Source organism: Salvelinus fontinalis, chromosome 22, assembly GCF_029448725.1.
Source record: "Salvelinus fontinalis isolate EN_2023a chromosome 22, ASM2944872v1, whole genome shotgun sequence".
Lineage (NCBI taxonomy): Eukaryota > Metazoa > Chordata > Actinopteri > Salmoniformes > Salmonidae > Salvelinus > Salvelinus fontinalis.
This window is the reverse complement of record NC_074686.1, coordinates 17792950-17820087: the sequence shown is the minus strand read 5'-3', so window position 1 is coordinate 17820087 and position 27138 is coordinate 17792950. Positions and strand designations below refer to the sequence as shown.

Genomic DNA, 27138 nt, shown 5'->3' with positions numbered 1-27138 from the left:
TCACAGTATGCACAATAATAATTTGACTGAAACACTAGTATCTCTCTCTCTCTCTCTCTCGCTCGGTTTGCTATGTGGCCAATGATGTCACCATACATCAGGGGTTCCCAACCTAGGGACTGTCAGGACTTCAAAAGTGGTGAGTGAAGGAGTCAGGAGCAGAGAGCAGGGTAGTTCCAAAAGACGTGGATTTTTAATATACCAAATAACCAGAGAGACGGTCACGCCACACACACAAGGGCGCGTAAAGTCCAAGTCCAACAAACAGGACAAAACTGAGCAAGAACAGACACCACAAGAATAAACAAACACCACAAACAGAAAAACAAGCCCGCACAAAAGCCAGCGGGCCAACTGGGCTTAAATAGCCCACAACCAAACCTAAACCCGAAACAGGTGCAACAAATCAGACACAACTAAATGAAACAGAAAAGGGGATCGGTGGCAGCTAGTAGGCCGGAGACGATGACCGCCGAGCGCCGCCCGAACAGGAAGAGGCACCATCTTCGGCGGGATTCGTGACAGGGACCTTCCTTGATTTGAGGGGTACAATTCGTAATTGTTTATACCGATATAAAACGACGCAGAAATCTGTGATGCTTTATGCTAGAAACAAGAGGTACAATGCCAGATGAAGACTGATGCACATGGGAATATCAATCAATCAAATGTATTTATAAAGGCCTTTTTTTACATTTGGGGCGGCAGGTAGCCAAGTGGTTAGAGCGCTGGGCCAGTAACCGAAAGGTTGCTGGATCGAATCCCTGAGCTGACAAGGGAAAAATCTGTCATTCTGCCCCTGAACAAGGCAGCTAACCCAGTGTTCCCCGGTAGGCTGTCATTGTAAATAAGAATTTGTTCTTAACTGACTTGCCTTGTTCAATAAAGGTAAAAAAAATGAACAGTGAGCAATGCAGATGTAGATGTAGAAGCATGGTGCCTAGGAATAACTCCCTAGAAAGTCAGAAACCTAGGAAGAAACCTAGAGAGGAACCAGGCTCTGAGGGGTGGCCAGGCTGTGCCGGGTGGATATTATAAGAGTAGATGGCCATTAAGGCCAGATCAATGTTCAAATGTTCATAGATGATGAGCAGGGTCAAATAATAATCACAAGGGTTGAAGATGGTGCAACAGGTCAGCACCTCGGGAGTAAATGTCAGTTGGTTTTTCATAGCTGAGCATTCAGAGGTGGAGACAGCAGGTGAGGGAGAGAGAGGGTCAAATACAGCAGGTCTGGGACAATGTAGCATAATTTCACCAGATAGGACAGACTGCCCCTCGACACATAGACTATTGCAGCATAGCTACTGGAGGCTGAGACGGGGTCAGGGACACTGTGGCCCTGTCCGATGATACCCCTGGACAGGGCCAACCATGCAGAATATAAACCCTCCCACTTTGCCAAAGTACAGCCCCCACACCACTAGAAGGATATCAACAGACCACCAATTTACTACCCTGAGACAAGGCTGAGTATAGTCCACAAAGTTCTCCTCAACCGCACGACCCGAGGGGGTAAAAAACCAGACAGGAAGATCATGTCAGTGACTCATCCCACTCAAGTCGAGTATAGCAAAAAAAGCCTGACATGACATGACGGAGGGCTGGGGATGGCATGGAAGAGCACTAGTAAGCCAGTGAATCAGCCCCCGTAATAGGGTCAGAGGCAGAAAATCCCAGTGGAAAGACGGGAGACGGCCAGGTAGAGATAGCAAGGGCGGTTCGTCCAATCAGTGCCTTGCCATTCACCTTCGCACCCCTGGGCCAGACTACATTCATTCATAGGACCTACTGATGAGATGAGTCTTCAGTAAAGTCTGCGTCTCTCACATGGATAGGCAGACCATTCCATAAAAATGAAGCTCTATAGGAGTAGGTCCTGGCTCCAGCATGTTTGCTTAGAAATTCTAGGGACAATAAGGAGGCCTGCGTCTTGTGACCATGTAGCGTACTTGTTGGTATGTTCAGCAGGACTAAATCGGAGAGATAGGTTGGAGCAAGTCCATTTAATGCTTTGTAGGTTAGCAGTAAATCCTTGAAGTCAGCCCTAGCCATAACAGGAAGCCGGTGTAGCGAGGCTAGCAGTGGAGTAATATGATACATTTGTTTGGTTCTAGTCAAGATATCAGCAGTCGTATTTATCACTAACTGAAGTTTATTTAGTGCTTGATCCAGGTAGCCGGAGGGTAGAGCATTGCAGTAGTCTAATCTAAAAGTGACAAAAGCATGGGTTAGCTTTTCTACATAATTTTGTGACAAAAAGTTTCAGATTTTTGCAGTGCTGCCCTTGAAATATTCTTGATATATTTATCAAAAGAAAGATCAGGGCCCAGAGTAACACAGAGGTCCTTCACAGTTTTATTTGAGACGACTGAACAACCATCAAGATTAATTGTCAGATCAATCAGCATATCTCTCAGCAGAACTAGCATTTCTATTTTTGTCCGAGTTTAAAAGTAAAACATTTGCCGCCATCCACTATTCTCTTTTGTTTGTCTCTGATATTCAGAAACGGAGCAACGACCTAAAGTCGAGGAGTCAAAGAAATTACACTTTGGGAAGTAATCTTACACAATAGGTGACTATTAATTGATCAAAGCACTTTCTGTAAGAGAATATGTATAATTAAGTTGAGGGTTCATGTAAATGATCATAATACAACACTTGGTAGCAGAATAAGAATTGTCGAAATCGGGTCTAGACTTTATTTTCCTTATCTATTTATATCATTATTATCACTAAATAGCCTACCTAAAAGATATCATGAGTCTTGTTAAACTTGGTAGAATTGCAGGAAATTAGCTTTAAAAAAAAATCCTAGGTCACTCAAATTAAACAAAATCAACCTGGTGTTTGATTAAAATGTGAAAAGGGTGCCCTGTGGAAAAAAGGTTTGGAACCACTGCCATACATAATCTGAAACTAGCAAAAGTGTACCTGGAATTGACTATTTAATATACAAATATTTGGAAACATGCCCGTATTCACAATTTATACCAGGATTGCCTGAATGCAATCAAATGAATTCAGAACAAAATTTACGAGTCAAAAGTGACTTGGCCTTATTTTATACCAAAGCAAATTACTTTCACATCCGATTTGATTTCTGTATAATTTATTTCCATCCGTCTACATTTTCAGAAGAAAAATATGCGCACTAAGTCCACCCGACCAGCAGAGTTCCCTGTTGTCAAAACTAGTCAGTATAGGCGCAATGTGACTCTGTTCCATTTCACTTGCTGTGGTCGCCAACCGATGTTATGCTTTTAGGAAACACACAAATATCTGCTTAGAAGCTTGCCTAGCTTATTGTTACTGCGCGTCTTTGCCTTATTACACCCGGGGAAATGAAAACACCGACAATCTATACTTTTTAAAGATTGTGATAGCTCATAATTTCAGGTATGTTTGAAAGCGTTTCTCAAAATGTAACAGTGCGATACCTAAGCCTTCAAGTTATCTGACGTAAAGTTTCACATCTACTTCAAAGGACACAATATAGCTTTAATGAAAATTCGTGCTGCATAGTACTTTTCATGTTGTATTTTATACCCTATGTGATATCAGTAGTCTTGTAGAGGAAGGCAACAGTATGCTTGGTTTCCGGGGCGTGACTTTTGTTGTGACATAACTTTATACTTTTGAACGCAATCAAATTTGCCTTTGAAAAGATTTTCGCCATAATTATGTTACTATCATTATGCTATTTCATTTTAATGCGTTAAAGTAACAGCCTATGTGATCGTAGATATTAAGTAATTCATTACAAGTTAACAATTTAAAAGTCTTATCTTTTCCAGATTGATCAGTGATGAGAACCATATAATGTGTAATAGCCTAGCCTATTTTTAAATAATTAAAAAACACTCTACAATAGAATAGAATATAGATTATTAATAGAATAATCACGTTTTGCTGTCTCCCAATTAGATTCTGATATATTATTTGTAACATTTCAGGCATGGTGCTCCTCACATTCCTCATAAATCAGTCCTTATGTAGGATGCTTGAAAGGGATTGAAGGCAAGTCAACGCCATGGGCAACCAAGACAACTTGGAAGATGTGTTTGTTGCTGTCATTCGTCCAAAGAATCAAGTCAGTCTGAGCTCTAAGGAATATCGGGCTAAAGCCTATGAGGTAAGACTACAGTATATTTCATATGATACAGTAGCGACCATGCAACATCTAGCAACCTCATCCAGAGGTTAGGATCTCTTTGCATAACAGCAAGGGGTTGGAATGACAGTCGCAGGGTACTCTGTTTGTGTCCCAGTCTGGGCTACCTCCTGAATTTGTTACATTGGTTTCAGAAGTGCGATACACATTTAATATACATGTTTAAGTAACACTGCGTGTAGCAGACTATGGTTCATGCAAAGTGTCAATGCCTTTATTAATACATTTAGTGTAAGGAGGCTCAGTGTGCAAAGCTCTCTGGAAGTTCACAGTTCTGGTTTGTGCCTTGATCCTGAGTGGTGCAGTGGTCTAAGGCAGTGCTACAGGCATCACTACAGACCCGGGTTTGATCCCGGGCTGTATTACAACCGGCAGTGATCGGGAGTCCCATAGGGTAGCGCACAATTGGCCCAGCGTCATCCGGGTTAGGGGAGGGTTTGGCCCGTGTAGGTCGTCATTGTAAAGAATAATTTGTTTTTAACTGACTTACCTAGTAAAATAAAGGTTAAATAAGAAATATAAAAATATTACCATATCATCAACCTCAAATCTGCTTCAATATCATTTTACTTTTACCCAAATATTGTTCATGGCCAATTACAATTATTTAGCTTATGGTTTGATTTCATAAATGTTTCTCGTTGAGTTTATGTTCCCCATCAACATGTGTAACCCTATTACCCATCATTTAGATCCTGTTGATAGAAGTTCCTTTGGAAGGAAAAGAGAAGAAACGGAAGAAAGTCTTACTGGCGACCAAAATCCAAGCGAGTGGGAACACAGCCAGATCCATTTTGGATTATGTTGATGAAATGACTAAACCCATATCTAACAACCAGGGTTTTATTGGTAAATAAATACATCTTTGCTTATTTTCTGTAATTATGGTAGCTTTCCAGGTTTGGATGTGAATCGTTTGTTAATGTAAAAGATTTTTGAAGAGTAGAAAGACATTTGAAATAACAAATTGTGTCAAAGCGCTGATCCTGTTGTTCATCACAGGAAAGCGTGTGGTGCACATGAGGAAATTCCCTCTCGATGTTGACAATGAAGGGAAAGAGGTCTCCCTCTTTATTGTGCCAGTCAATGTCAAAGGTAGGACTTGACACTAACTTGTCAGCACATAACACATAAAGGGGTATAAATGATTAGAAATGGTATAAATGCTCATTAATTATATACAGTAGGGACCGGAGTTATTGGATCCCTTGATAAAGATAAGCAAAAAAAGACTGTATAAAATGAATTATGCAAATACTGAGCTATATGTATGCTAAAAAAAGGAAACATTTTATTATTTTATACTAATACAAATTACTCAGATAAATAGATTTTTGGTTAAGAAGTAATAATAAAAATAAAAAATCTCAAAGATGGGGTCAGAATTATTGGATCCGATGTCTTCTATACTCCAGCACCCGCCCCTTGCGAGGACCATGAAACTGGGCCTTTTTCTAAAATGTTTTGAGATTGGAGAACACATTGGGAGGGATCTTAGACCATTCCTCCATGCAGAATCTTTCCAGATTCTAGATATCCTTCGCCTGCGCTTATGGACTGCCTTCTTTATTTTCAAAAGACAGGTCTTCAATGGGGTTCAATTCTGGAGAATAGGATTGCCATTGCAAAAGGTTGACTTTGTGATCAATTAACCATTTCTTTGTGGATTTTGATGTGTGCTTGGGTTATTGTCGTGCTGGAAGATCCACTTGTGGCCAAGTTTCAGCCTCCTGGCAGAGGCAACCAGGTTTTTGGCTAAAATGTCCTGGTACTTGGTAGTTCACAATGCCGTTGACCTTAACAAGTGCAAAATAGCCCCATAACATCAAAGATCCGCCACCATATTTAACATTTAGGATGAGGAATCTTCTGTATATACATTGTTCTTTCGAAGGCCAAATCCACCGCTGGTGTGCGTGGCCAAAGACCTTCATTTTCGTGTCATATGACCAGGTTCAGGAGGCTGAAACTTGTCTGCAAGTTGATCTTCCAGCAAGATGATAGCCCCAAGCATGCATCAAAAACAAATCATTTTGACATGTATCTTTTTATTATTTATTATTTGTTAAACAAATATTGTATTAGCAATTGTATTAGTATAAAATAATATAATTTCTTTTTTTTGCATACAATATAGCTCAGTATTTGTATTATTTAATATGATATAAAAAATGATTTTTTTGCTCCTTTATCGAGGGATACAATAATTCCGGACCCCACTGTTAGTGTTAGTCCACTTTTGTCTGGTGTACTTTTTAAACCATTCCTAATAATAAAGTTTAGCTAGCAATGTTTTTTTTTATTGTTGTGTGCTGCTTATTGGTCTTTCTGAACAGATAACAGCAAGCCTATCTACAGCCCTGGTAGCCCCAGTTTTTACTGCCTGCAGGATATCATACGTGTGTGTAGCGAGACCAGTGCTCACTTCTCCCCTATCACCTCAAAGATGCTCCTGGCTTTGGACAAGTAAGTCTTTGTCTATGATTTCATATTGAAGTCATTTAGCAGGCACCCTGATCCAGTGTGACTTACTGTTTTTGGTGTGTATCAGAGAGCTGAAAATCAGTGTATATGGTAGCATCACCTACTGAAAAAGCTCTGACGAAGGCCGTGTGGCCGATACGTAAAGCTTATTAAATATCGGTGATACTATCAAGAGCAGTGTGCGGTTTCCTTTTCCTTCAGCATCACCTACTGTACCATCTGCATGTCTGTTGTATTTAGGCCACTTCGGGGTCGGTAGGTAGCCCAGAGGTTAGAGAGGTGGACCGGTAACAGGAAGGTTGTTGGTTTAATTCTCAGTCCGGACGATGAAAAAAGTGGGGAACTAGATTGGTTACTGGAGGGCTGCTGGTTTCAGATCATTAATACTATCCACTACTGTTGTTCCCTTGAGCAAGGCACTTAACCCCGCTGCACTGCGATTGTCGTTGTGCTGCTTCCATCCTCCTGTGAATTTGTGGTGTCCGAGGAGTTGGGATGGTGAAAAACAAAAGATATTTAAAGCGATATACAGTGCAGTGAGTGGCACATAGTAGATAATTCACCTACCATAGAGACATTGGTAAACCTTACCAGAACGTCACCTACTAAACCTAAACCTTTGAACTTGTACACCTGCCTTATACAGGTGGCTGGCAGAGCAGCACACCATGCCTCACGCCATTCCAGCTCTGTTCCGGCCCACGCCGGCGGACCGAGTCAAGACCAACGTGAGTAACCCTGCCTACATCAGAGAGGGCAAACCCAGTGACGGGGGTTTGCACATGGGTTACACTGCCTTGGAGATCAAGAGCAAGATGCTGTCACTGGAGAAGGCTGACATGTGCATTCAGAACCCTCTCTACGGCTCAGACCTGCAGTATACCAACCGGGTGAGTGCCCTTTGCCCACATACTGTTTTTTTATTTTTAGGGGGTAGATCAGCTTTACAGATAGATTGTAGCTTCCATCAATGTAATTGTCTACATCATTTTCAATCCCCCATATATATATATATATTTATTTATCAATATATATAGTACCAGTCAGAAGTTTGGACTCATTCAAGGGTTTTTCTTTATTTGTACTATTTTCTAAATTTTAGAATAATAGTGAAGACATCAAAACTATGAAATAACACATGTGGAATTATGTAGTAACCAAAAAAGTGTTAAACAAATCAAAATATTTAATATTTGAGATTATTCAAAGTAGCCACCCTTTTCCCTGATGACAGCTTTGCACACTCTTCTCTCAACATATATAAACTCAGCAAAAAAAGAAACGCCCCTTTTTCAGGACCCTGTCTTTCAAAGATAATTCGTAAAAATCCAAATAACTTCACAGATCTTCATTGTAAAGGGTTTAAGCACTGTTTCCCATGCTTGTTCAATGAACCATAAACAATTAATGAATATGCACCTGTGGAACGGTTGTTAAGACACTAACAGCTTACAGACGGTAGGCAATTAAGGTCACAGTTATGAAAACTTAGGACACTAAAAGGCCTTTCTACTGACTCTGAAAAACGCCAAAAGAAAGATGCTCAGGGTCCCTGCTCATCTGCGTGAATGTGTCTTAGGCATGCTGCAAGGAGGCATGAGGACTGCAGATGTGGCCAGGGCAGTGAATTGCAATGTCCGTAATGTGAGACACCTAAGACAGCGCTACAGGGAGACAGGACGGACAGCTGATCGTCCTCGCAGTGGCAGACCACGTGTAACAACACCTGCACAGGATCGGTACATCCGAACATCACACCTGCGGGACAGGTACAGGATGGCAACAACAACTGCCCGAGTTACACCAGGAACGCACAATCCCTCCATCAGTGCTCAGACTGTCTGCAATAGGCTGAGAGAGGCTGGACTGAGGGCTTGTAGGCCTGTTGTAAGACAGGTCCTCACCAGACATCACCGGCAACAACGTCGCCTATGGGCACAAATCCACTGTCACTGGACCAGACAGGACTAACAATAAGTGCTCTTCACTGACGAGTCGCGATTTTGTCTCATCGGGGGTGATGATCGGATTCGCGTTTACCGTCAAAGGAATGAGCGTTACACCGAGGCCTGTACTCTGGAGCGGGATCGATTAGTAGGTGAAGGGTCTGTCATGGTCTGGGGCGGTGTGTCACAGCATCATCGGACTAAGCTTGTTGTCATTGCAGGCAATCTCAACGCTGTGCGTTACAGGGAAGACTTCCTCCTCCCTCATATGGTACCCTTCCTGCAGGCTCATCCTGACATGACCCTCCAGCATGCCACCAGACAATGCAACCTACTCGTTCTGTTCGTGATTTCCTGCAAGACAGGAATGTCAGTGTTCTGCCATGGTCAGCGAAGAGCCCGGATCTCAATCCCATTGAGCACGTCTGGGACCTGTTGGATCGGAGGGTGAGGGCTAGGGCCATTCCCCCCAGAAATGTCCGGGAACTTGCAGGTGCCTTGTTGGAAGAGTGCGGTAACATCTCACAGTAAGAACTGGCAAATCTGGTGCAGTCCATGAGGAAGAGATGAGCTGCAGTACTTAATTCAGCTGGTGGCCACACCAGATACTGACTGTTACTTTGGATTTTGACCCCCCCCCCCCCCTTTGTTCAGGGACATATTATTCCATTTCTGTTAGTCACATGTCTGTGGAACTTGTTCAGTTTATGTCTCAGTTGTTGAATCTTGTTATGTTCATACAAATATTTACACATGTTAAGTTTGCTGAAAATAAATGCAGTTGACAGTGAGAGGACGTTTCTTTTTTTTGCTGAGTTTACATACACATGCATGCATACATACATACATATAAATACACATCTTTTTAAAATATATTTCCTTCTAACCCTACCAACCCTCCCCTAATTGGACTAAACTAAACAACAACTGAACAACAACACTTTGGCTTCTACTTCAAGCTTATACACACTATATACATTTTACCAGAAACAATTTATTTGACAATATTTTGATATGTTTGTTTTTAGTCCGGTCCTTCCTCTTACCTCAACCTCTCCCATCTATTTCTGATGTCCATCTAGTTTGATTTCGATTTGCCATATATTTTTAACTGTGCTGTTTCACAAAAGTTCTGAACCTTTATACATTTTACATACACAGTATATTTTACATTTGTTATCTTGTTATTATTAGTCCCACCCTTCAGCTCCATTCAACCCCTCCCATCTATCTCTTAACGCCATCCATATTGGATTTCTATTTGCCATATCTTTTTCAACTGTGCTGTGATGCTTAACAAAAGTTCTGAACCTTTCTACACGTTTCTACAGATTGTAAATTAAAGATAAACATTTTTGCTAAAAGTATTATTACATTATTGATCGGCTGACTGACTTTTCAAATCACCCAGTATTGCTATCTGCAGCGTTAGCTCCAGGTAAATGTTACAATTCTTCAGCCATTCCTGGACCTGTGACCAAAAACAAGCTACATATGGACAATACCAAAATAAATGATCTAGTGACTCTGTCTCTTTGCAGCAAAATCTGCAGAGCTAGGAAGGCTGTACCCCCCGTATATATAACATTCTATTGGTTGCAAGAATTTTGTATAATCATTTAAATGGAAAAATTCTAAGTTTTGAAATCAGCTTAGGTTTACGATCAATTTATAATCCATGTGCCGTTGAATCGGTACTTCAAAACAATCTCTTCCCCACTATTTTTAATCTATATGGAACAGCTGTAATTTTTTTGGTCTTTAAATGAAACTGATATATATTTTTTTTATTCATCATAATTTTCTTTAACCAATTTTGGTCTTTAATGATAACGTTTTTTCCAATCCTTATCCTCTCCTGAGGGACGACTTATAAGACAGTTCACATTTTTGTTTTAGCCCTGCACTGATATACTTTTATTTTAAACAGTAATACTTTGTATCATCATCAAAATATTTCAACATAAACTAGTGTTTACGTATCCTCTCTACTTTTGCCATTTCTAGGTGGACAAAGTTATCATCAACCCTTACTTTGGCCTTGGTGCACCAGATTACTCTAAAATCCAGATCCCTAAGAGAGAAAAGTGGCAGCACGGCTCTAACAGTGTGACAGAGGACAAGTGAGTGAGCTTCCCAAAATTTAACTTCAAAACAACTCCATGCATTTTCCAGACCAGGGTTCAAATAGTATATGTTTTCCTTCAAATGAGCATGTCTGGAGTGCCAAATGGGCAACATTTGCACATTTGGGACAATTCCATCTGTTCCATTGCACCAGGCAACCTCAATCAAGCCCAATTCTGTCTGGCATTCTCTGGAGTTTGGGCCTTTTCAAATGCTTCATGACATTGTGAAGTCAGTGATTGAACGGGCTTATTCTCTGTCTCCTCCCTAGGGAGCGTCAGTGGGTGGATGACTTTCCCCTCCACCGCAGTGCCTGTGAAGGCGACACAGAGCTGCTCACCAAGCTCCTGGAAAGTGGCTTCTCAGTCAAACAGCTGGACAGCGACCACTGGGCCCCCATCCATTACGCCTGCTGGTACGTCTCATACGAGGGATGTTGTGTTTTAGCACAGCTGTAGACCAAAAGAAGTGGCGGGGCTGCCATTTTGCTGGAAAACAAATCCCAGATTGTAAACCAATTCCCTAAAGTAAATTTTAAGTCCTCTAAGGACAATAACGTTTCTATTGATCTTTTTTTTAATCGAACAGCTGTCGTCAAATAAGAGTAAAACTTCTATGTTGTTTTGAATGTAGGTATGGTAAAGTGGAGGCGACCAAGCTACTGCTGGAGAAGGGAAACTGTAACCCCAACCTGCTGAATGGCCAGCTGAGCTCCCCGCTGCACTTTGCTGCTGGAGGGGGCCACTCACAGATAGTACAGCTTCTGCTCCAGCATCCTGAGATAGACCGGGTAAGACTGAGACGGGGGTTGCTAAACCTAACCCTTTTCTTAATGTTAACCTCATACTCCTAACCTGCTATGTTAATTATCCTAACCTGCCGCCTAAGTTTTGCTAACTTGTTACGAAAAAGTAACTTCCGTATCGAAATGGTGTGAAAATAGTCTTTCCCTTATGGCTAAGGTTATGACTAGGGTTAGACTTCAGCCAGAGTGTGGACATAAAGCTAGGGTTAGGGTTGAGCCGGGGTGTGGACGTGAAGCTAGGGTTAGGGTTAGGGTTGAGCCGGGGTGTGGACAAGAGCAAAGGGTGGAGAGACAGCAGAAGGCCGTCAGCATGGTTTAAACCTAGTTCTAACACGTTTGAATTCCCAATTCAACACTTTAATGTGCTGGAATAAAAGCCTGCACACCCAGTATCTCTCCAAGACCTGAATTGGAGAAGCCTGGTTGAATACAGTATATCCTCCATCCTATTTGCATGATGGCCACATACTGTGCTGGTACCAGTGGAACATCATAGTTTAGGACTTCAATGTGTTTCCAGTAGTAAGTAGCAGTTAGAAAGTAACTTTGCTTGCTTGTTTTTATTAGCACACAGAGGATCAGCAAAAGAGATCACCCATGCAAATCTGTGAAGAGAACAAGCAGAACGAATGGGAGGAGACAGTGAAACTCCTACAGCAAGCCAATAACAAACCAGTGAGTGTGAAGTGTGCGTGCATGTATGCTACTCCAACAGACTTGTCAAAGACTTTAAGTTTAGAAATGTATACAAAAACAGTGTTTTCCTTCTGCAGTACGAGAAGGTGCGCATCTACCGCATGGATGGCTCGTACCGCTCGGTGGAGCTGAAGCACGGCAACAACACATCAGTGCAGCAGATCATGGAGGGCATGCGGCTCTCCAAGGACACCCAGCAGTACTTCACCATTTGGATTTGCTCCGAGAATCTCAGTGAGTCACACATACACAGATCCAAAATGGCCGCCCAATATCTAGGCTTAGGTAGTATATGCTTGTATTTGTAGTATCTTATTTCCAGGCTACCTGTGCTTATTATACCCTTTGTGTGTTTCTGTGTCTTGTCTTCCATCAGACCTGCAGCTGAAGCCTTACCACAAGCCCCTGCAGCACCTGCGTATCTGGACCGAGATTGTCACTGACCTCACTGTCCTGGACCCCCAGAGGGAGAACCCACAGCTCTTCCTCCGTAGAGATGTCCGTCTGCCCCTCGACATTGAGAAAAAGGTTTGTAACCAATTTGATTTTGATAAACTTTAATATTCCCTTGAGGAAATTCTGTAAAGCAAGGATTTGGGATTTTGATTAGATCAGTGTTTCTCAACTCTGGTTAAGTGAGACCCAGAGGGTGTGCATGATTTTGTTCCAGCCCAGTAATAATACACCTGATTAAACTAATCTAGGGTCTGGTGTTCAAGTTAATCCATCCATGATTGGCTTGAATCTTCTCCCCCAGATTGAGGACCCCCTGTCCATCCTGATCCTGTTTGACGAGGCCAGACACTGCCTCCTCAAGGGTTTCTTCCCCTCCCCAGACAGCAAGCTGATCACCCTGGCCAGCTTGCTGCTGCAGATCATCTATGGAAACTATGAGAGCAAGAAGCACAAGCAGGGTTTCCTTAAGTAAATATCTTAAATTGGTCCCTGAATTGAATCAATTTAGCATAAGACTCTTCTTTAAAACTGGTGAAATCTTGGTATGATATTCGAAGATAAGGTACAGTACATAAACCTGTGGTAATATGATATAACCGTAAATGTTTTGTTTTCAACAGTGAGGAAAACCTGAAATCTATTCTCCCGATATCCAAGGTGAAAAGCAAAGCGCATCATTGGACAAACAGGATTCTTCATGAGTATAAGGTCAGGTTTATTTTCATTATTTAGTTTTTGTGTAATATACATTTATATCTGTGGGGTCAAACTCTTACCCTTACTTCACCTTATCTGCCACAGAACCTCAGTATGAGTGAGGGTGTGAGCAAAGAGATGCACCACCTCCAGAGGCTCTTCCTGCAGAACTGCTGGGACATCCCAACATATGGTGCTGCCTTCTTCACGGGCCAGGTCTTCACCAAGGCTAGCTCCAGCAACCACAAAGTCATCCGCGTCTTTGTGGGTGTCAACACCAAGGGCCTGCACCTCATGAACATGGAGACCAAGGTGCCCCGGGGCTATTTGTTTGTTGGGACCAGAGTATATGTATACAGAGAAAACCAATGGTGGAAAAAGTACCCAATTGTCATACTTGAGTAAAAGTAAAGATACATTAATAGAAAATGACTCAAGTAAAAGTGAAAGTCACCCAGTAAAATACTACTTGAGTAAAAGTCTAAAAGTATTTGGTTTTAAACATACTTAAGTATTAAAAGTAAAAGTATAAATCATTTCAAATTCCTTATATTAAGCAAACCAGACGGCACCATTTTCTTGTTTTTAAAAATGTATGGATAGCCAGGGGCATGCTGCAACCCTTAGACATAATTTACAAACAAAGCATGTTTTTCATGAGTCTGCCAGGCAGTAGGGATGACCAGCGATATTCTCTTGATAATTGTGTGAATTAGACCATTTTCCTGTCCCGCTAAGCATTAAAAATGTAACGAGTAATTTTGGGTGTCAGGGAAAATGTATGGAGTAAAAAGTAGATACTTTTCTTTAGGAATGTAGTGAAGTAAAAGTATAAAGTTGTCAAAAATATAAATAGTAAAGTACAGATACCGCAAAAAATGACTTAAGTAGTACTTTCAAATTATTTTACTTTATATCACTGGATTGAACCTTGTTTAACCATGCAGTATACAGAATACAGTAGTATACTAAAACGCATGAAACATACTTCAGAAACATACTTAAGCTGAATGCATTGAGGTGTCTGTTTAATCTACTAGCACACAGCTTAGACACCCATGCATACCCCACAAGACATGCCACCAGAGGTCTCTTCAAAATCCCCAAGTCGGGGAATAGACGATGGGAGGCGCACAGTACTACATAGAGCCATGAGCAGCTAATGGGGATCCCTAATAAATACAAATACATTCTTATCTACTGGTCACAATGTAAGCATGGATGTAAATATCTAAGTATATAAAGTAGGCCTCAAAAGTATTGATTTTAAAAGCTTTATATATTTTTTACATTTTCATGTAAATGCCCTCTTTTACTGATACTTGTGCATATGTTCTACTGTGTATTTTTAGGTCCTTCTTATCAGTCTGGAGTATGGCTCTTTCATGTGGCAGCTAGGGCACGCTGATCAGTACTTCCAGATTCACAGTCTGGAAAACAAGATGAACTTCATTGTGCACACCAAACAGGTAACTGTAGGACCTTTCCCAAGTCATTCTGATGGATGTACCTGTGATTATCTTGAATCAATGTGTTGTAGCCTGGAAAACAGTGCAGATTGTATGATGTGTAAGAAAATATTAACCGTAGCGTACAGCTCTAACTTTGGAGTTCAATCTGGGCAATATTACATGAAATTGCTTATTCGTGTGCTTCTCTTTTCCTCAATAGGCTGGCCTTATTGTTAAACTGTTAATGAAGTCGAGTGGACAAATGACTCCAAATGACAGAAGTTTAACAGACAAGTATGCATATGGTTGACTCACCTTCAAAGACGATATTATTCCTATGTACTCTTTTTGTCGATTGCTTTGCTTTCTTGTATTGGACCATCGCTTTTTTTGAGGAAATAGTCTGTTTTCACCAAATACATCATTTAGTTTATTTGATATTCAGATTTCTGTAACATTTCGTGGTTGTAAATAATGTGTATTTAATGGTTCATGTTAAATAAAATGAATAATAGGAGTGCGAGTAATTCCTTGTTTTGCTGAAAATACAAGTCCGTCTTGTATTTTTATTTTTTTATCTGTGTGCATGCAGTGCAGTGCAAAGCAAAGATACATTAATTAGGCCTAATATATTAAGGTCAATCTAAGATAGTCAATGAAAACAGTGTGGTGCCAGGACAATAACCTCTCTCCCTCAACATGGGCAAGACAAAGGAGTTTATCGTGGAATACAGGAAACGTAGGGCTGAACACGCCCCCATTCACATTGACGGGGCTGTAGTGGATTTGACATAGGCCCTCAGATCTTCAAAAAGTTATACAGCTGCACCATTGAGAGCATCTTCACTGGCTACATCACCGCTTGGTATGGCAACTGCTCGGCATCTGACCGCAAGGCGCTACAGAGGTAGTGCGTACGGCCCAGTACATCACTGGGGCCAAACTCCCTGCCATCCAGGACCTCTATACCACGCGGTGTCAGAGGAAGGCCCTAAAAATGATCAAAGACTCGAGCCACCCAAGCCATTGACTGTTTTCTCTGCTACCGCATGGCAAGCGTACCGGAACCCCAAGTCTGGGACCAAAAGGCTTCTGAATAGCTTCTACCCCCAAGCCACAAGACTGCCATTTTATTAACAGTTCAGCAGTGTGGACTATTTACTCTCTCTCTAAAGGGGGTCAATGTATGTGTGTGTGTACATACAGTACCAGTTAAAAGTTTGGACACCTACTCATTCAAGGGTTTTTATTTTTACTATTTTCTACATCTTATAATAATAGTGAAGACATCAAAACTATGAAATAACACACAATCAAAAAAGTGTGAAACAAATCAAAATATATTTTATATTTGAGATTCTTCAAAGTAGCCACCCTTTGCCTTGATGACAGCTTTGCACACTCTTGGCATTCTCTCATCCAGCTTCACCTGGAATGCTTTTCCAACAGTTTTGAAGGAGTTCCCACATATGCTGAGTACTTGTTTTTCCTTCACTCTGCGGTCCAACTCAACCCAAACCATCTCAATTGAGTTGAGGTCGGGTGATTGTGGAGGCCAGGTCATCTGGTGCAGCACTCCATCACTCTCCTTCTTGATCAAATAGTCCTTACACAGCCTGTAGGTGTGTTTTGGGGTCATTGTCCTCCTGTAAAAACAATTGATAGTCCCACTAAGCACAAACCAGATGGGATGGTGTATCAGTGCAGAATGCTATGATAGCCATGTTGGTTAAGTGTGCCTTGAACTCTAAACAAATCAGTGTCACCAGCAAAGCAACCCTACACACACTACATATGCTCCCATACACACTCACACATAGACACACTTTCACACTCTTCACATACGCTGCTGCTACTCTGTTTATTATATACAGAGTGTACAGAATATGAAGAACACCTGCTCTTTCCATGACAGACTGACCAGGTGAATCCAGGTGAAAGATATGATCCCTTATTGATGTCACTTGTTAAATCCAATTCAATCAGTGTAGATGAAGGGGAGACAGGTTAAAGAAGGATTTTAAAGGCTTGAGACATGGATTGTGCATGTATGCCAATCAGACCCTAATGAAAAAAGATTGCAGTCTGAGTGCAGTATAACTGCTGTATACTGCATCCAAAATTACAGTCATTTTACTGTGTAACTACAGTTAGTGTAGTACACTGCGCTTTTACGGCAGTTACTGCACTTTTACGGCAGTTTCAAAACGGCATATTGTTTTTGTAAGGCGAGGGCAAATGGGCAAGACAAAAGATTTAAGTGCCTTTGAACAGGGTGTGGTAGTGTGAAGAACTGCTGTTGGGTTTTTCACACTCAACAGTTTCCTGAGTGTATCAAGAATTGTCAACCACGCAAAGGACATTCAGCCAACTTGACACAACTGTGGGATGCATTTGAGTCAACATTGGCCAGCATCCCCGTGGAACGTTTTCAACACCTTGTGGAGTTAATGCCCCAACGAATTCAGGCTGTTCTGAGGGCAATACTTAGTGCAACTCAATATTAGGAAGGTGTTATTAATGTTTTGTAAACTAAGATCCTGATTGCCTACTTGCCTAGTCACTTTTACCCCTACCTATATGTACATGCTGAATTAGCTTAAATACCTCGTATCCCTGCACATTGACTCAGTACTGGTACTCCTATATAACCTTGTTATTTTATTGTATTACTATTTCCTTTTTTATTGATCAAATATTTGTCAAACTTTTTAACTCAGCATTGTTGGGCTCGTAGGTAAGCATTTCACAGTATTTCAAGTCTACACCTGTTGTATTTGGCGCATGTGACCAAAACAATTTAATTTGACTTGAAAATGTTGTCAGAAATCAGACCAAGGACTGGCAAGGTAACAGCAGTAGCTGCCACATGACGGCACTCTGCTCAAATAAATGTATTTAATTTAACCATTATTTTACCAGGTAAGTTGACTGAGAACACATTCTCATTTACAGCAACGACCTGGGGAATAGTTACAGGGGAGAGGAGGAGGAGGAATGGGCCAATTGTAAACTGGGGATTATTAGGTGACCATGATGGTATGAAGGACAGCTTGGGAATTTAGCCAGGACACAGGGGTTAACACCCCTACTCTTTCGATAAGTGCCATGGGATCTTTAATGACCTCAGAGAGTCAGGACACCCATTTAACATCCCATCCGAAAGACGGCACCCTACACAGGGCAGTGTCCCCAATCACTGCCCTGGGGCATTGGGATATTGTTTTTTTTAGACCAGAGGAAAGAGTGCCTCCGACTGGCCCTCCAACACCACTTGCAGCAGCATCTGGTCTCCCGTCCAGGGACTGACCAGGACCAACCCTGCTTACCTTCAGAGGGCCAACCGCACCAGCATATGGTCTCACAAGGGGTCTGAGGATCTCATCTCGGTACCTAATGGCAGTCAGGCAACCTCTGGCGAGCACATGGAGGGCTGTGCGGCCCCCCAAAGAAATGCCACCCCACACCATGACTGACCCACCGCCAAACCGGTCATGCTGGAGGATGTTGCAGGCAGCAGAACGTTCTCCACGGCGTCTCCAGACTCTGTCACATGTGCTCAGTGTGAACCTGCTTTCATCTGTGAAGAGCACAGGGCGCCAGTGGCGAATTTGCCAATCTTGGTGTTCTCTGGCAAATGCCAAACGTCCTGCATGGTGTTGGGCTGTAAGCACAACCCCCACCAGTGGACACCGGGCCCTCATCTCACCCTCATGGAGTCTGTTTCTGACCGTTTGAGCAGACATGCACATTTGTGGCCTGCTGGAGGTCATTTTGCAGGGCTCTGGTAGTGCTCCTCCTTGCACAAAGGCGGAGGTAGCGGTCCTGCTGCTGGGTTGTTGCCCTCCTACGGCCTCCTCCACGTCTTCTGATGTACTGGCCTGTCTCCTGGTAGCGCCTCCATGCTCTGGACACTACGCTGACAGACACAGCAAACCTTCTTGCCACAGCTCGCATTGATGTGCCATCCTGGATGAGCTGCACTACCTGAGCCACTTGTGTGGGTTGTAGACTCCGTCTCATGCTACCACTAGAGTGAAAGCACCGCCAGCATTAAAAAGTGACCAAAACATCAGCCAGGAAGCATAGGAACTGAGAAGTGGTCTGTGGTCACCACCTGCAGAACCACTCCTTTATTGGGGGTGTCTTGCTAATTGCCTATAATCTCCACCTGTTGTCTATTCCATTTGCACAACAGCATGTGAAATTTATTGTCAATCAGTGTTGCTTCCTAAGTGGACAGTTTGATTTCACGGAAGTGTGATTGACTTGGAGTTACATTGTGTTATTTAAGTGTTCCCTTTATTTTTTTGAGCAGTGTATTATTGAAACAATTTAGCGACTGTTTGTGAGAATGCCAACAGGTCATTGGTGGTTCCTGTGGGGGAAAGGTTCCCGTGGGGGTTGCCATGGATGCAAAGAAGGGGAGTGAGGTGTGTGCTCAAACACACATGCATGTGGGGTCTGGGAGAGGAAGTGTGTCCATCTGATGAATGGAACTTTATACACTAATTGTAGTCTCACCCATTCATTTCTAATGACCAGTCATTTTTGACCGGGAACACCACAGGTGTACAAAAGTTAAATAAAACACCCAACATTTTATGAAAATCATTAAAAAATATATTTTGTGTGTTCAGGTGCCCTGTGTGGACAAGGTTATGGAACCGTATGACAATCAGATTAAATGAACTACATTTTTCAGAGAGAAAACTTGTAAATCGGTCCAATTCGACCAAAACACAGCAGGAGTATTAAACATGCATCGCTACTTGACGCAAGCTGATTTGTAGGACATTTAGTCAGCATCGAAGCATTCGTGTTGATGCTCTCGAGCATCGCACTGTTTTGAGAAGAAAATAAAACAATTTCGGGGAGGGTCTCTTCGGCACCGTTGAACCAATCCTGTAAATGTTGAGGAGGAGTTCAAATGTGTCGTCTTGTACTCTGCCATGACATCATATAGCCAGACATCACTCCAGGTAGTGATAGCCAACCAGAGTGGAGGAAGGCAGCCGCGGAGCTGATGGACACACAGCGAATAGCCAATGAAATGCCTTTATTTGTCAGGCGGGGGCAGGACTAAATTAATATGGACAGGTAGAGATGCTGAGTAACAATATTGGCGGTCACATCATTTAGCGTTATAGGGGAATAAACTATGCTATTGGAATCAAGAAGGATTTGACTGTGCTTTGGGGAACACTATTTTCCGTTTATACAAATAGCCTCTTGCCTTGTAGGTGTAGAAGTGACAACCGGATTACGGATTGTTTTTATTTGTTGCAAATGCAAGGAATCTGTCGCAGTGGCCTACAATATTTTACAACGAATTGAAACAAACAGAAGACGTGACAATGGCTATGCATTTATATCAAGTTAGTAGTATGCTACTAGAAAATACCGTCGGGAAAATGAGCGACAACGTGACATCGGTGGTCCTTGCAGTGTTTGTGATCACCCTAACTTTGGGATATATTTCTAAACTGGTGCTCAAACAGTCACAATCTTCTTCCGACGAAGACAAGGTACGTTATGTACATCAACAACAAATCAGTTGAGATATATTCCATTATTATTAGGGCTGCGACAGTGAATGTTATAGTTTCATGCCGCATTCATAGACTATTGCATATTGTGCATAATCAATTGCCTTGTGTATTTTATTCCTGTATCTAAATTAACGTTTTTATTTTCTCAGAAATACCCACCATACATACCTTCTAGCATTCCATTTCTAGGTCATGCCATAGCATTTGGGAAAAGTCCCATTGAATTTCTGGAGAATGCATATGAAAAGGTAAGAATACAGTACTGCTGCAAAGTATACTTTAGTTTACAAAATGTTACAGTAACTTTTCCTATCATACAGCTTCTGAACCTTACTGGTGTATAGTGCCATTTGAAAGTGCCCGTTATAGAAGGTGCTAAAACAAGGTTTATTTTCTTTATATTCACAGTATGGGCCCGTTGTCAGCTTTACCATGGTGGGCAAAACCTTTACCTACCTTCTGGGTAGTGAGGCTGCCACACTGATGTTCAACAGCAAGAACGAAGATCTCAATGCAGAGGATGTCTATTCTCGATTGACCACGCCAGTTTTTGGAAAAGGGGTTGCATACGATGTACCTAACCATGTAGGCAAATAAATACTTACTCAGATACTCCCATTCGCACTCACAAATGTAGAGAATTTCCCCCCACTTAAAGAAGTATTGCCAGAAGTTTGTTTGTCCTTAGTTTATGATAGCTGAAACACAGTATTGATTTAGCGAATATTTTGCCACTCATTTTCTTTTGTAGATTTTCCTGGAACAGAAGAAGATGTTTAAGACAGGACTGAACATCGCCCATTTCAAACAGCACGTTGAAATCATCGAGGAGGAAACTAAAGAGTACTTTTCAAGATGGGGAGACAGCGGGGAAGAAAGTAAGATGACAGAGACATTACAACCGGTCTGATCTTTTCACATGGAATACTGTAGAAACTAAATCCAAATGCCCAGCTCCAAATTGACCTCTAGTCCCTACTGTAGCCACTTAATGTAGACCTAAAAGAATAGAAAAGATGTTAGCAGAATTACACATTTTCCACTTGGCCTATCAGATAGCAAAGTGGAATAATTACTACAGTATACTCATCCAATCCTTTCAGACCTAGAAGAGCTCACGGGGTAGGGACTTGGGTGAAGTACAATGTCAACTGTTCAGAAAATTCAGCACAATTTCCCATCAACAAGTTCTCAAGCAATACCTCAATATAACAAAATCAAATCAAAGTGTATTAGTCGCGTACATAGACTTGCAGATGTTATCGCGGGTGCAGCGAAATGCTTGTTTTTAGCTCCAACGGTGCAGTAATACTTAGCAATACAAAACGATACACATGTAAGCAATGTGTTGTAACTACTGTAATACAGTTTGAACCTTGCCATCCATTTTAAGATAGTTCCTTTTTTTCTGTAAAGGTAGGGTAGCGTTATGACATTACCAAAAGTAGTGTTTAACAGAGCGACTTCTGACATGAGTAAGAAGCAAGAGGCTAATCTAGTCAAAATTTGTTGTCACGTACTGTAGCTATTACGTTGCTCAAGAGTGCATTGATCTCCCATGCACATGCACAGATGCTTAATGGGTTGCTAATGACTGCAGTCTTTTGCTTCACACTCTTGCTAGAATCTGTTTGCGAGGCGTTGCTGTTTATGAAGACGCCATATCACTTGTTACACGTCATAACATTTGAGCCGTACTGCACAGTCAAAGTTATCCAGTCCGCAATTCTGACCTATTTTCTCTTTCGCTCACTCATTCCATCGCTCTCACTCCTTCCTGTCTTTCCATCTCTTCCCTCTCTCAGACCTGTTTGAGGCCCTGTCGGAGCTGATCATCCTGACGGCCAGTGCCTGTCTGCATGGGAAGGAGATCCGCAGCATGTTGGACGAGAAGGTGGCCCAGCTCTACGCAGACCTGGACGGGGGCTTCAGCCATGCTGCCTGGCTGCTGCCCGGCTGGCTGCCGCTGCCTAGTTTCAGGTAAGAGAAATACTTCATTCATACTGTCCTCTCAACCAAGGGTCAATTCAAACTGTTCCATCTTCAGGTTAGGTTTTTTGTGTGAAAGACCAAGTTAGACAGTTACCAGAATGGTTGCTGGAAATTATTACTCTTGAAACTTAATTTATACTGTCTTATTGTACTATCCTCAGGTTAGGGTTCTGGGTGATAGACTGAGTTGGACTTAGTTCTACTGTATTCATTCTGTAATAGCAATAATGAGAATGTCTTATTTCGTTAAGGCAGGAAAAAAACTAGTTTTGTCATTTTTGTACAGACGAAGGGACAGAGCACACAGGGAGATCAAGAACATCTTCTACAAAGTCACCCAGAAACGCAGAAGCTCTGGAGAGAAAGTGGACGACATGCTGCAGACCCTCATAGATGCCACCTACAAGTAGGACATAAGTGGGACAGATGCCAGTATTAATACATATGGGACAAGCATCTATGCCTCCCCACAGGACTGAAGTGAATGGGCTTTTGGTTTAAAGGTGTTCCATAACTGTTGAACCATTTTAGATCGATTCCTCATTTCAGCCCTAACAATTTCTGCCTTTTTTGAAGGGATGGGCGGCCCCTGAATGATGATGAGATAGCAGGCATGCTGATTGGTCTACTCCTGGCTGGACAGCACACATCCTCCACCACTAGTTCCTGGTTGGGCTTCTTTCTGGGCAAAGATAAGGCTCTACAGGACCGCTGCTACGCTGAACAGAAAACAGCATGTGGAGAAGACCTGCCCCCACTCAACTTTGACCAGGTCAGAATCCATAACTGGCATATTGCCAACTGCACATAAATGGCCATAGATTACACTAGAATTTTGTTGTTGAAAATATGAATAATGTTTTTACCTTGGCCTACAAATGTACATACATTTTTATGAATTATTTTGTTTAAACTTATTAAGATCCGTTTATTTTTTGACCATATTCTATTTAAAACTGGGTAATTGGACATTGTATGTGAGCAACTTCAGTTTAGAACTGTTTTTCTAGACTGTTAAATAATAAGTTCAGCTATTCATTTGGCATGGTCTTTTCTTACCTGGTCTCCTGTTCATTCATCAGCTGAAGGACCTGACTTTGTTGGACCGCTGTTTGAAAGAGACCCTCCGACTACGTCCACCCATCATGACCATGATGAGAATGGCACGCTCTCCTCAGGTAAGATCGATGTCATTATTTGTTGGGCGGTTACGAATGCCCATGAAATTATTCCTACTACCTTCATAGACATTTTTTCAATTCCCTTATAATATCAGTAAATAAAAATACAATTTTGGGACACTGAATTTGAGAGAGAAATGGCCATAATGTAAATTGTCCATATATTTTTTTTTACATTGAAATGGAATGGAGCCCCAACCCAGATAAATGCATGTGTATAATAGGTGAGTGACCATTGAACAACCCTGACCCTTTATTTCCATTCACCCCCAGACTGCAGCAGGCTACACCATCCCAGCCGGCCACCAGGTGTGCGTGTCCCCGACGGTCAACCACCGTCTGCAGGACACCTGGACAGAGAGGATGGAGTTCAGGCCTGACCGCTACCTCAATGATAACCCTGCCGCAGTTGAGAAATTTGCCTATGTGCCCTTTGGAGCCGGTAAGAATATTTTTTTGTTTTTTTTATATATTTTTTTAACAGGATGTAATAAGTTAGGATATCTGCAATCTTTAAGAGGAAACAGAAGTGTCAAAGCATATACACAATGGTAGGGGAAACAGCTGTCATACAGTGTGTTTTCATGTGTAAATAAGTATTTTGTCAGTAGGTGGGGCTCTTGCTCAATATATAAAAATATGGACTTTACTACCATACAAAACTGTCTCATGCCACAAAGTATTCAGGCCTGATTTTACCCTCATTACCATGACTCATTAAAAAACACGGATGTTCTCTGTCTTCTAGGCCGTCACCGCTGCATTGGGGAGAACTTTGCCTACGTTCAGATCAAGACCATCTGGTCTACCATGCTGCGCCTTTTTGAATTTGACCTGGTCGATGGCTACTTCCCCACAATCAACTACACAACCATGATCCACACCCCACACAACCCCGTCATCAGATACAAGAGGAGGCAACACTAAGAGACACTGAGCGCAAAACACAGCAGAGAAAAGAGGTTACACCCAGGAGAAGGGCAAGGCTTTGTCCAAAATGGCTTCCTATTCTATAGTGTACTCATTTTGTCCAGAGCATCATAGGGCTGCGGCCAAAAGTAGTGCACTATATAGGAAATAGGGAGCCATTTCAGATTTCCCCCAACAAACAACCGTACTTACCATAAATGGTTTGATTTAGAGGAAATTATTGTACTTGAATTTAGGAACTGTGCAAGTTAATGCACAGAGTTCTGGCTGGAAATTAACTTTACTTTGTGTTGCCCCCACCTTATGTTTGCCTTGTTTTTTAGTTGTTAGAATGGACACTGAAATCAGTTTGTTTCTTCACCAACAGCTTCTCTTTAGTAGTCTAATCCTAAATTAGATCTGTTTGTGCAGGCTTCATCTTTTGGCCATTCCATTTCAACTGTCATGGTAATACATATAACGTGAGCTCCAAAAGTATTGGGACAGTGGCACATTTTTTGTTGTTTTGGCTCTGTACTCCAGAACTTTGGATTTGAAATGATACAATAACTATGATATTTATGCCTCTGTAACTTTGAGGTTAAAGTGCAGACTGTCAGCTTTAATTTGGTCCCCCCAATTTTAGGGGACCAAAAGTATTGTGACAAATTCTCATATGTGTTTTAAAGTAGTCAAAAGTTTAGTATTTGGTCCCATATTACTAGCATGCAAAGATTACATTAAGCTTGTGACTGCAAACTTGTTAGATGCACTTGCTAATAGTTCTGGTTGTGTTTCAGATCATTTTGTGCCCAATAGAAATAAATGGTAGATAATGTATTGTGTCATTTTGGAGTCACATTTATTGTAAATAAGAACAGGATGTTTCTAAACACTTCTACATTAATGTGGATGCTACTATGATTACAGATCATACTGAATGAATAATCAGTGAGAAGTTAAGAGGCAGAAATATCATAATATCCTTTCCAATCCAAAGTGCAGAGCCCAAACAAATGTGTCACTGTCCCAATACATTTGGTGCTCAGCGTAGGCTTTCAAGCTTCCACTGTCTGAAATGTGATCGTCTCCTGTGTGTATGAGTGACACTATTACAGTAAGGATGGATATTACTGGAGTAAAAAGCACTGCCTTTTACAGAGCAGTGAGAAATAGTAAAACCACTGATCCTTATCCATTGATTCATAGAGATTAGTGATCAAACTGACGAGCACTGACTTTGTATGTACTACTGTCCATTCATATAATTGTACAAAGATAGAGAACCTGGGCTGGGTCAAACAAAGAAAATGGACTTGAAACATGGATGGACAACCTGCACTTGCTCAATGAGACAAATTTCAGTTTTCTGTTGTGTGCACTAATAAACACGACTAAGTGTATTGAGTGGGAATGTTGGACGGTCAGGGTAATATGGGTCAGTTTGACCCATGTAGTGCCTTGACAATGGAAAATTATTAGTCAATTTTGTTTTTGATTGATTTGACTATTTGAAGCCTACTGTTGTGAACATTGGTCCTTGTCTTTACACCATCATTTTATTGACTGTACATTTTCCCCATACCAGATTCTCATTTTAGCTCAAGTTCTATTTTGTTTTACAACTGTTAGAACTAATTAAATGTGTACCTGTAAAATCAAATTGTGTCAGTGGAGTTGAATTGAAAAAAACCCGGTGCGACCACATCTTTCAAGTGTTAAAATTCATATTTATTTCTGTTTTTGACAAAATACCCAGAAAATTCAAAGCTCCTACCTTTACAAAAATATGTCTTCTACAAATTGTCCTCTGTAGTCTGTCCAAGAAACCATTCTAATAAAACACAGTGTGGTGTATATAGATCATGTAGCAGCCTCAACAGTAAAGTCAAATTCTCCATGGCAGAGTTCTCCCAATTCCCGTCCTGGAGAGCTACTGGGTGTGCAGGCTTTTGTTCCAGCCCGGCACTAACCAACATTTCCAATAATCCATCAATCATGGACTTCCATTTAAGAAACCACAGTTACTTTAATCTGGGGTGTTAGTGCTGGGCTGGAGCAAAGACCTGCACGCCCACCCGGTTCCTATCCAGGGCTGGAGTTGTCCGGAGAAGCCTGCTCTACGTATTCTTCCACCCACACAAAGTAACATACACAGTATAATTTAAATTATTCCAGGTTTTTCATTTAAATTATCATTCCACAAATATACATTTAACGTGATTGTGTTCATCCACAACAAAGAGGCAGACCAAAGTTTACAAACATAGAAGCTGTTTCAAGTGCTGGTGACAAAAAGCCAGATTATAAGATGTCTACACACAACACAATGTTTTTTGGTCCCCACGTAATATACTGTACACAGCAGAATGATACAAAATACCGAAGCTCAGCACAAGAAAAGGCAACTGAGTTTCATCAAGCCAGTTTCAACGTAATTTATAGACTTCTATCTTTTTATTCCAAAGTGCAATTGAGCATATGAAGAAGAACCTAGGAAGGGCAAAATGAAGTGGTTTAGATCCCAAGACTGAACTCTTGACAAGAACATTTCAAGCATCATCTGCACATATTTTCATGGGTGATTGAATGAGAAGGCAATTTCTGCTTTTGCATTACATTATTTAACTCTAGATGGTGTGAAGTAGTACGGTTGGAAGTGCGTG

General features: G+C 41.5%; 3 protein-coding genes across 10 annotated transcripts in view; 2 read left to right on the top strand and 1 right to left on the bottom strand.

Annotated features, from left to right (window-relative positions):
* The first annotated feature begins 3209 nt into the window (after nt 1-3209).
* LOC129819956 (krev interaction trapped protein 1) lies at nt 3210-15355 on the top strand. The gene is made up of 17 exons (XM_055876697.1): nt 3210-3402; nt 3960-4138; nt 4870-5026; nt 5180-5272; nt 6514-6643; nt 7308-7551; nt 10615-10730; nt 11006-11149; nt 11368-11524; nt 12107-12214; nt 12313-12469; nt 12612-12763; nt 12993-13159; nt 13312-13399; nt 13493-13699; nt 14740-14856; nt 15059-15355. Exons 2-17 carry the CDS (start codon nt 4037-4039, stop codon nt 15146-15148), a joined length of 2229 nt encoding a protein of 742 aa, XP_055732672.1. The 5' UTR covers nt 3210-3402; nt 3960-4036; the 3' UTR covers nt 15149-15355.
* A 4569-nt stretch (nt 15356-19924) lies between these two features.
* LOC129819960 (lanosterol 14-alpha demethylase-like) lies at nt 19925-25310 on the top strand. Its single transcript, XM_055876701.1, has 10 exons — nt 19925-20366; nt 20540-20638; nt 20799-20975; nt 21142-21268; nt 22196-22370; nt 22669-22788; nt 22959-23154; nt 23465-23560; nt 23837-24005; nt 24312-25310. The coding sequence occupies exons 1-10, from the start codon at nt 20196-20198 to the stop codon at nt 24488-24490; spliced, it is 1509 nt and encodes a 502-aa protein (XP_055732676.1). The 5' UTR covers nt 19925-20195; the 3' UTR covers nt 24491-25310.
* Nucleotides 25311-26181: 871 nt separating this feature from the next.
* LOC129819955 (A-kinase anchor protein 9-like) overlaps nt 26182-27138 on the bottom strand; it is a 137727-nt gene continuing 136770 nt past the window's right edge. For all 8 annotated transcript variants that reach the window (XM_055876688.1, XM_055876696.1, XM_055876690.1 and 5 more), the window contains one exon: nt 26182-26965. In XM_055876688.1, the coding sequence (XP_055732663.1) occupies nt 26922-26965 (44 nt within the window). In that variant the 3' untranslated portion in view covers nt 26182-26921. The remainder of the gene's footprint in view (nt 26966-27138) is intronic.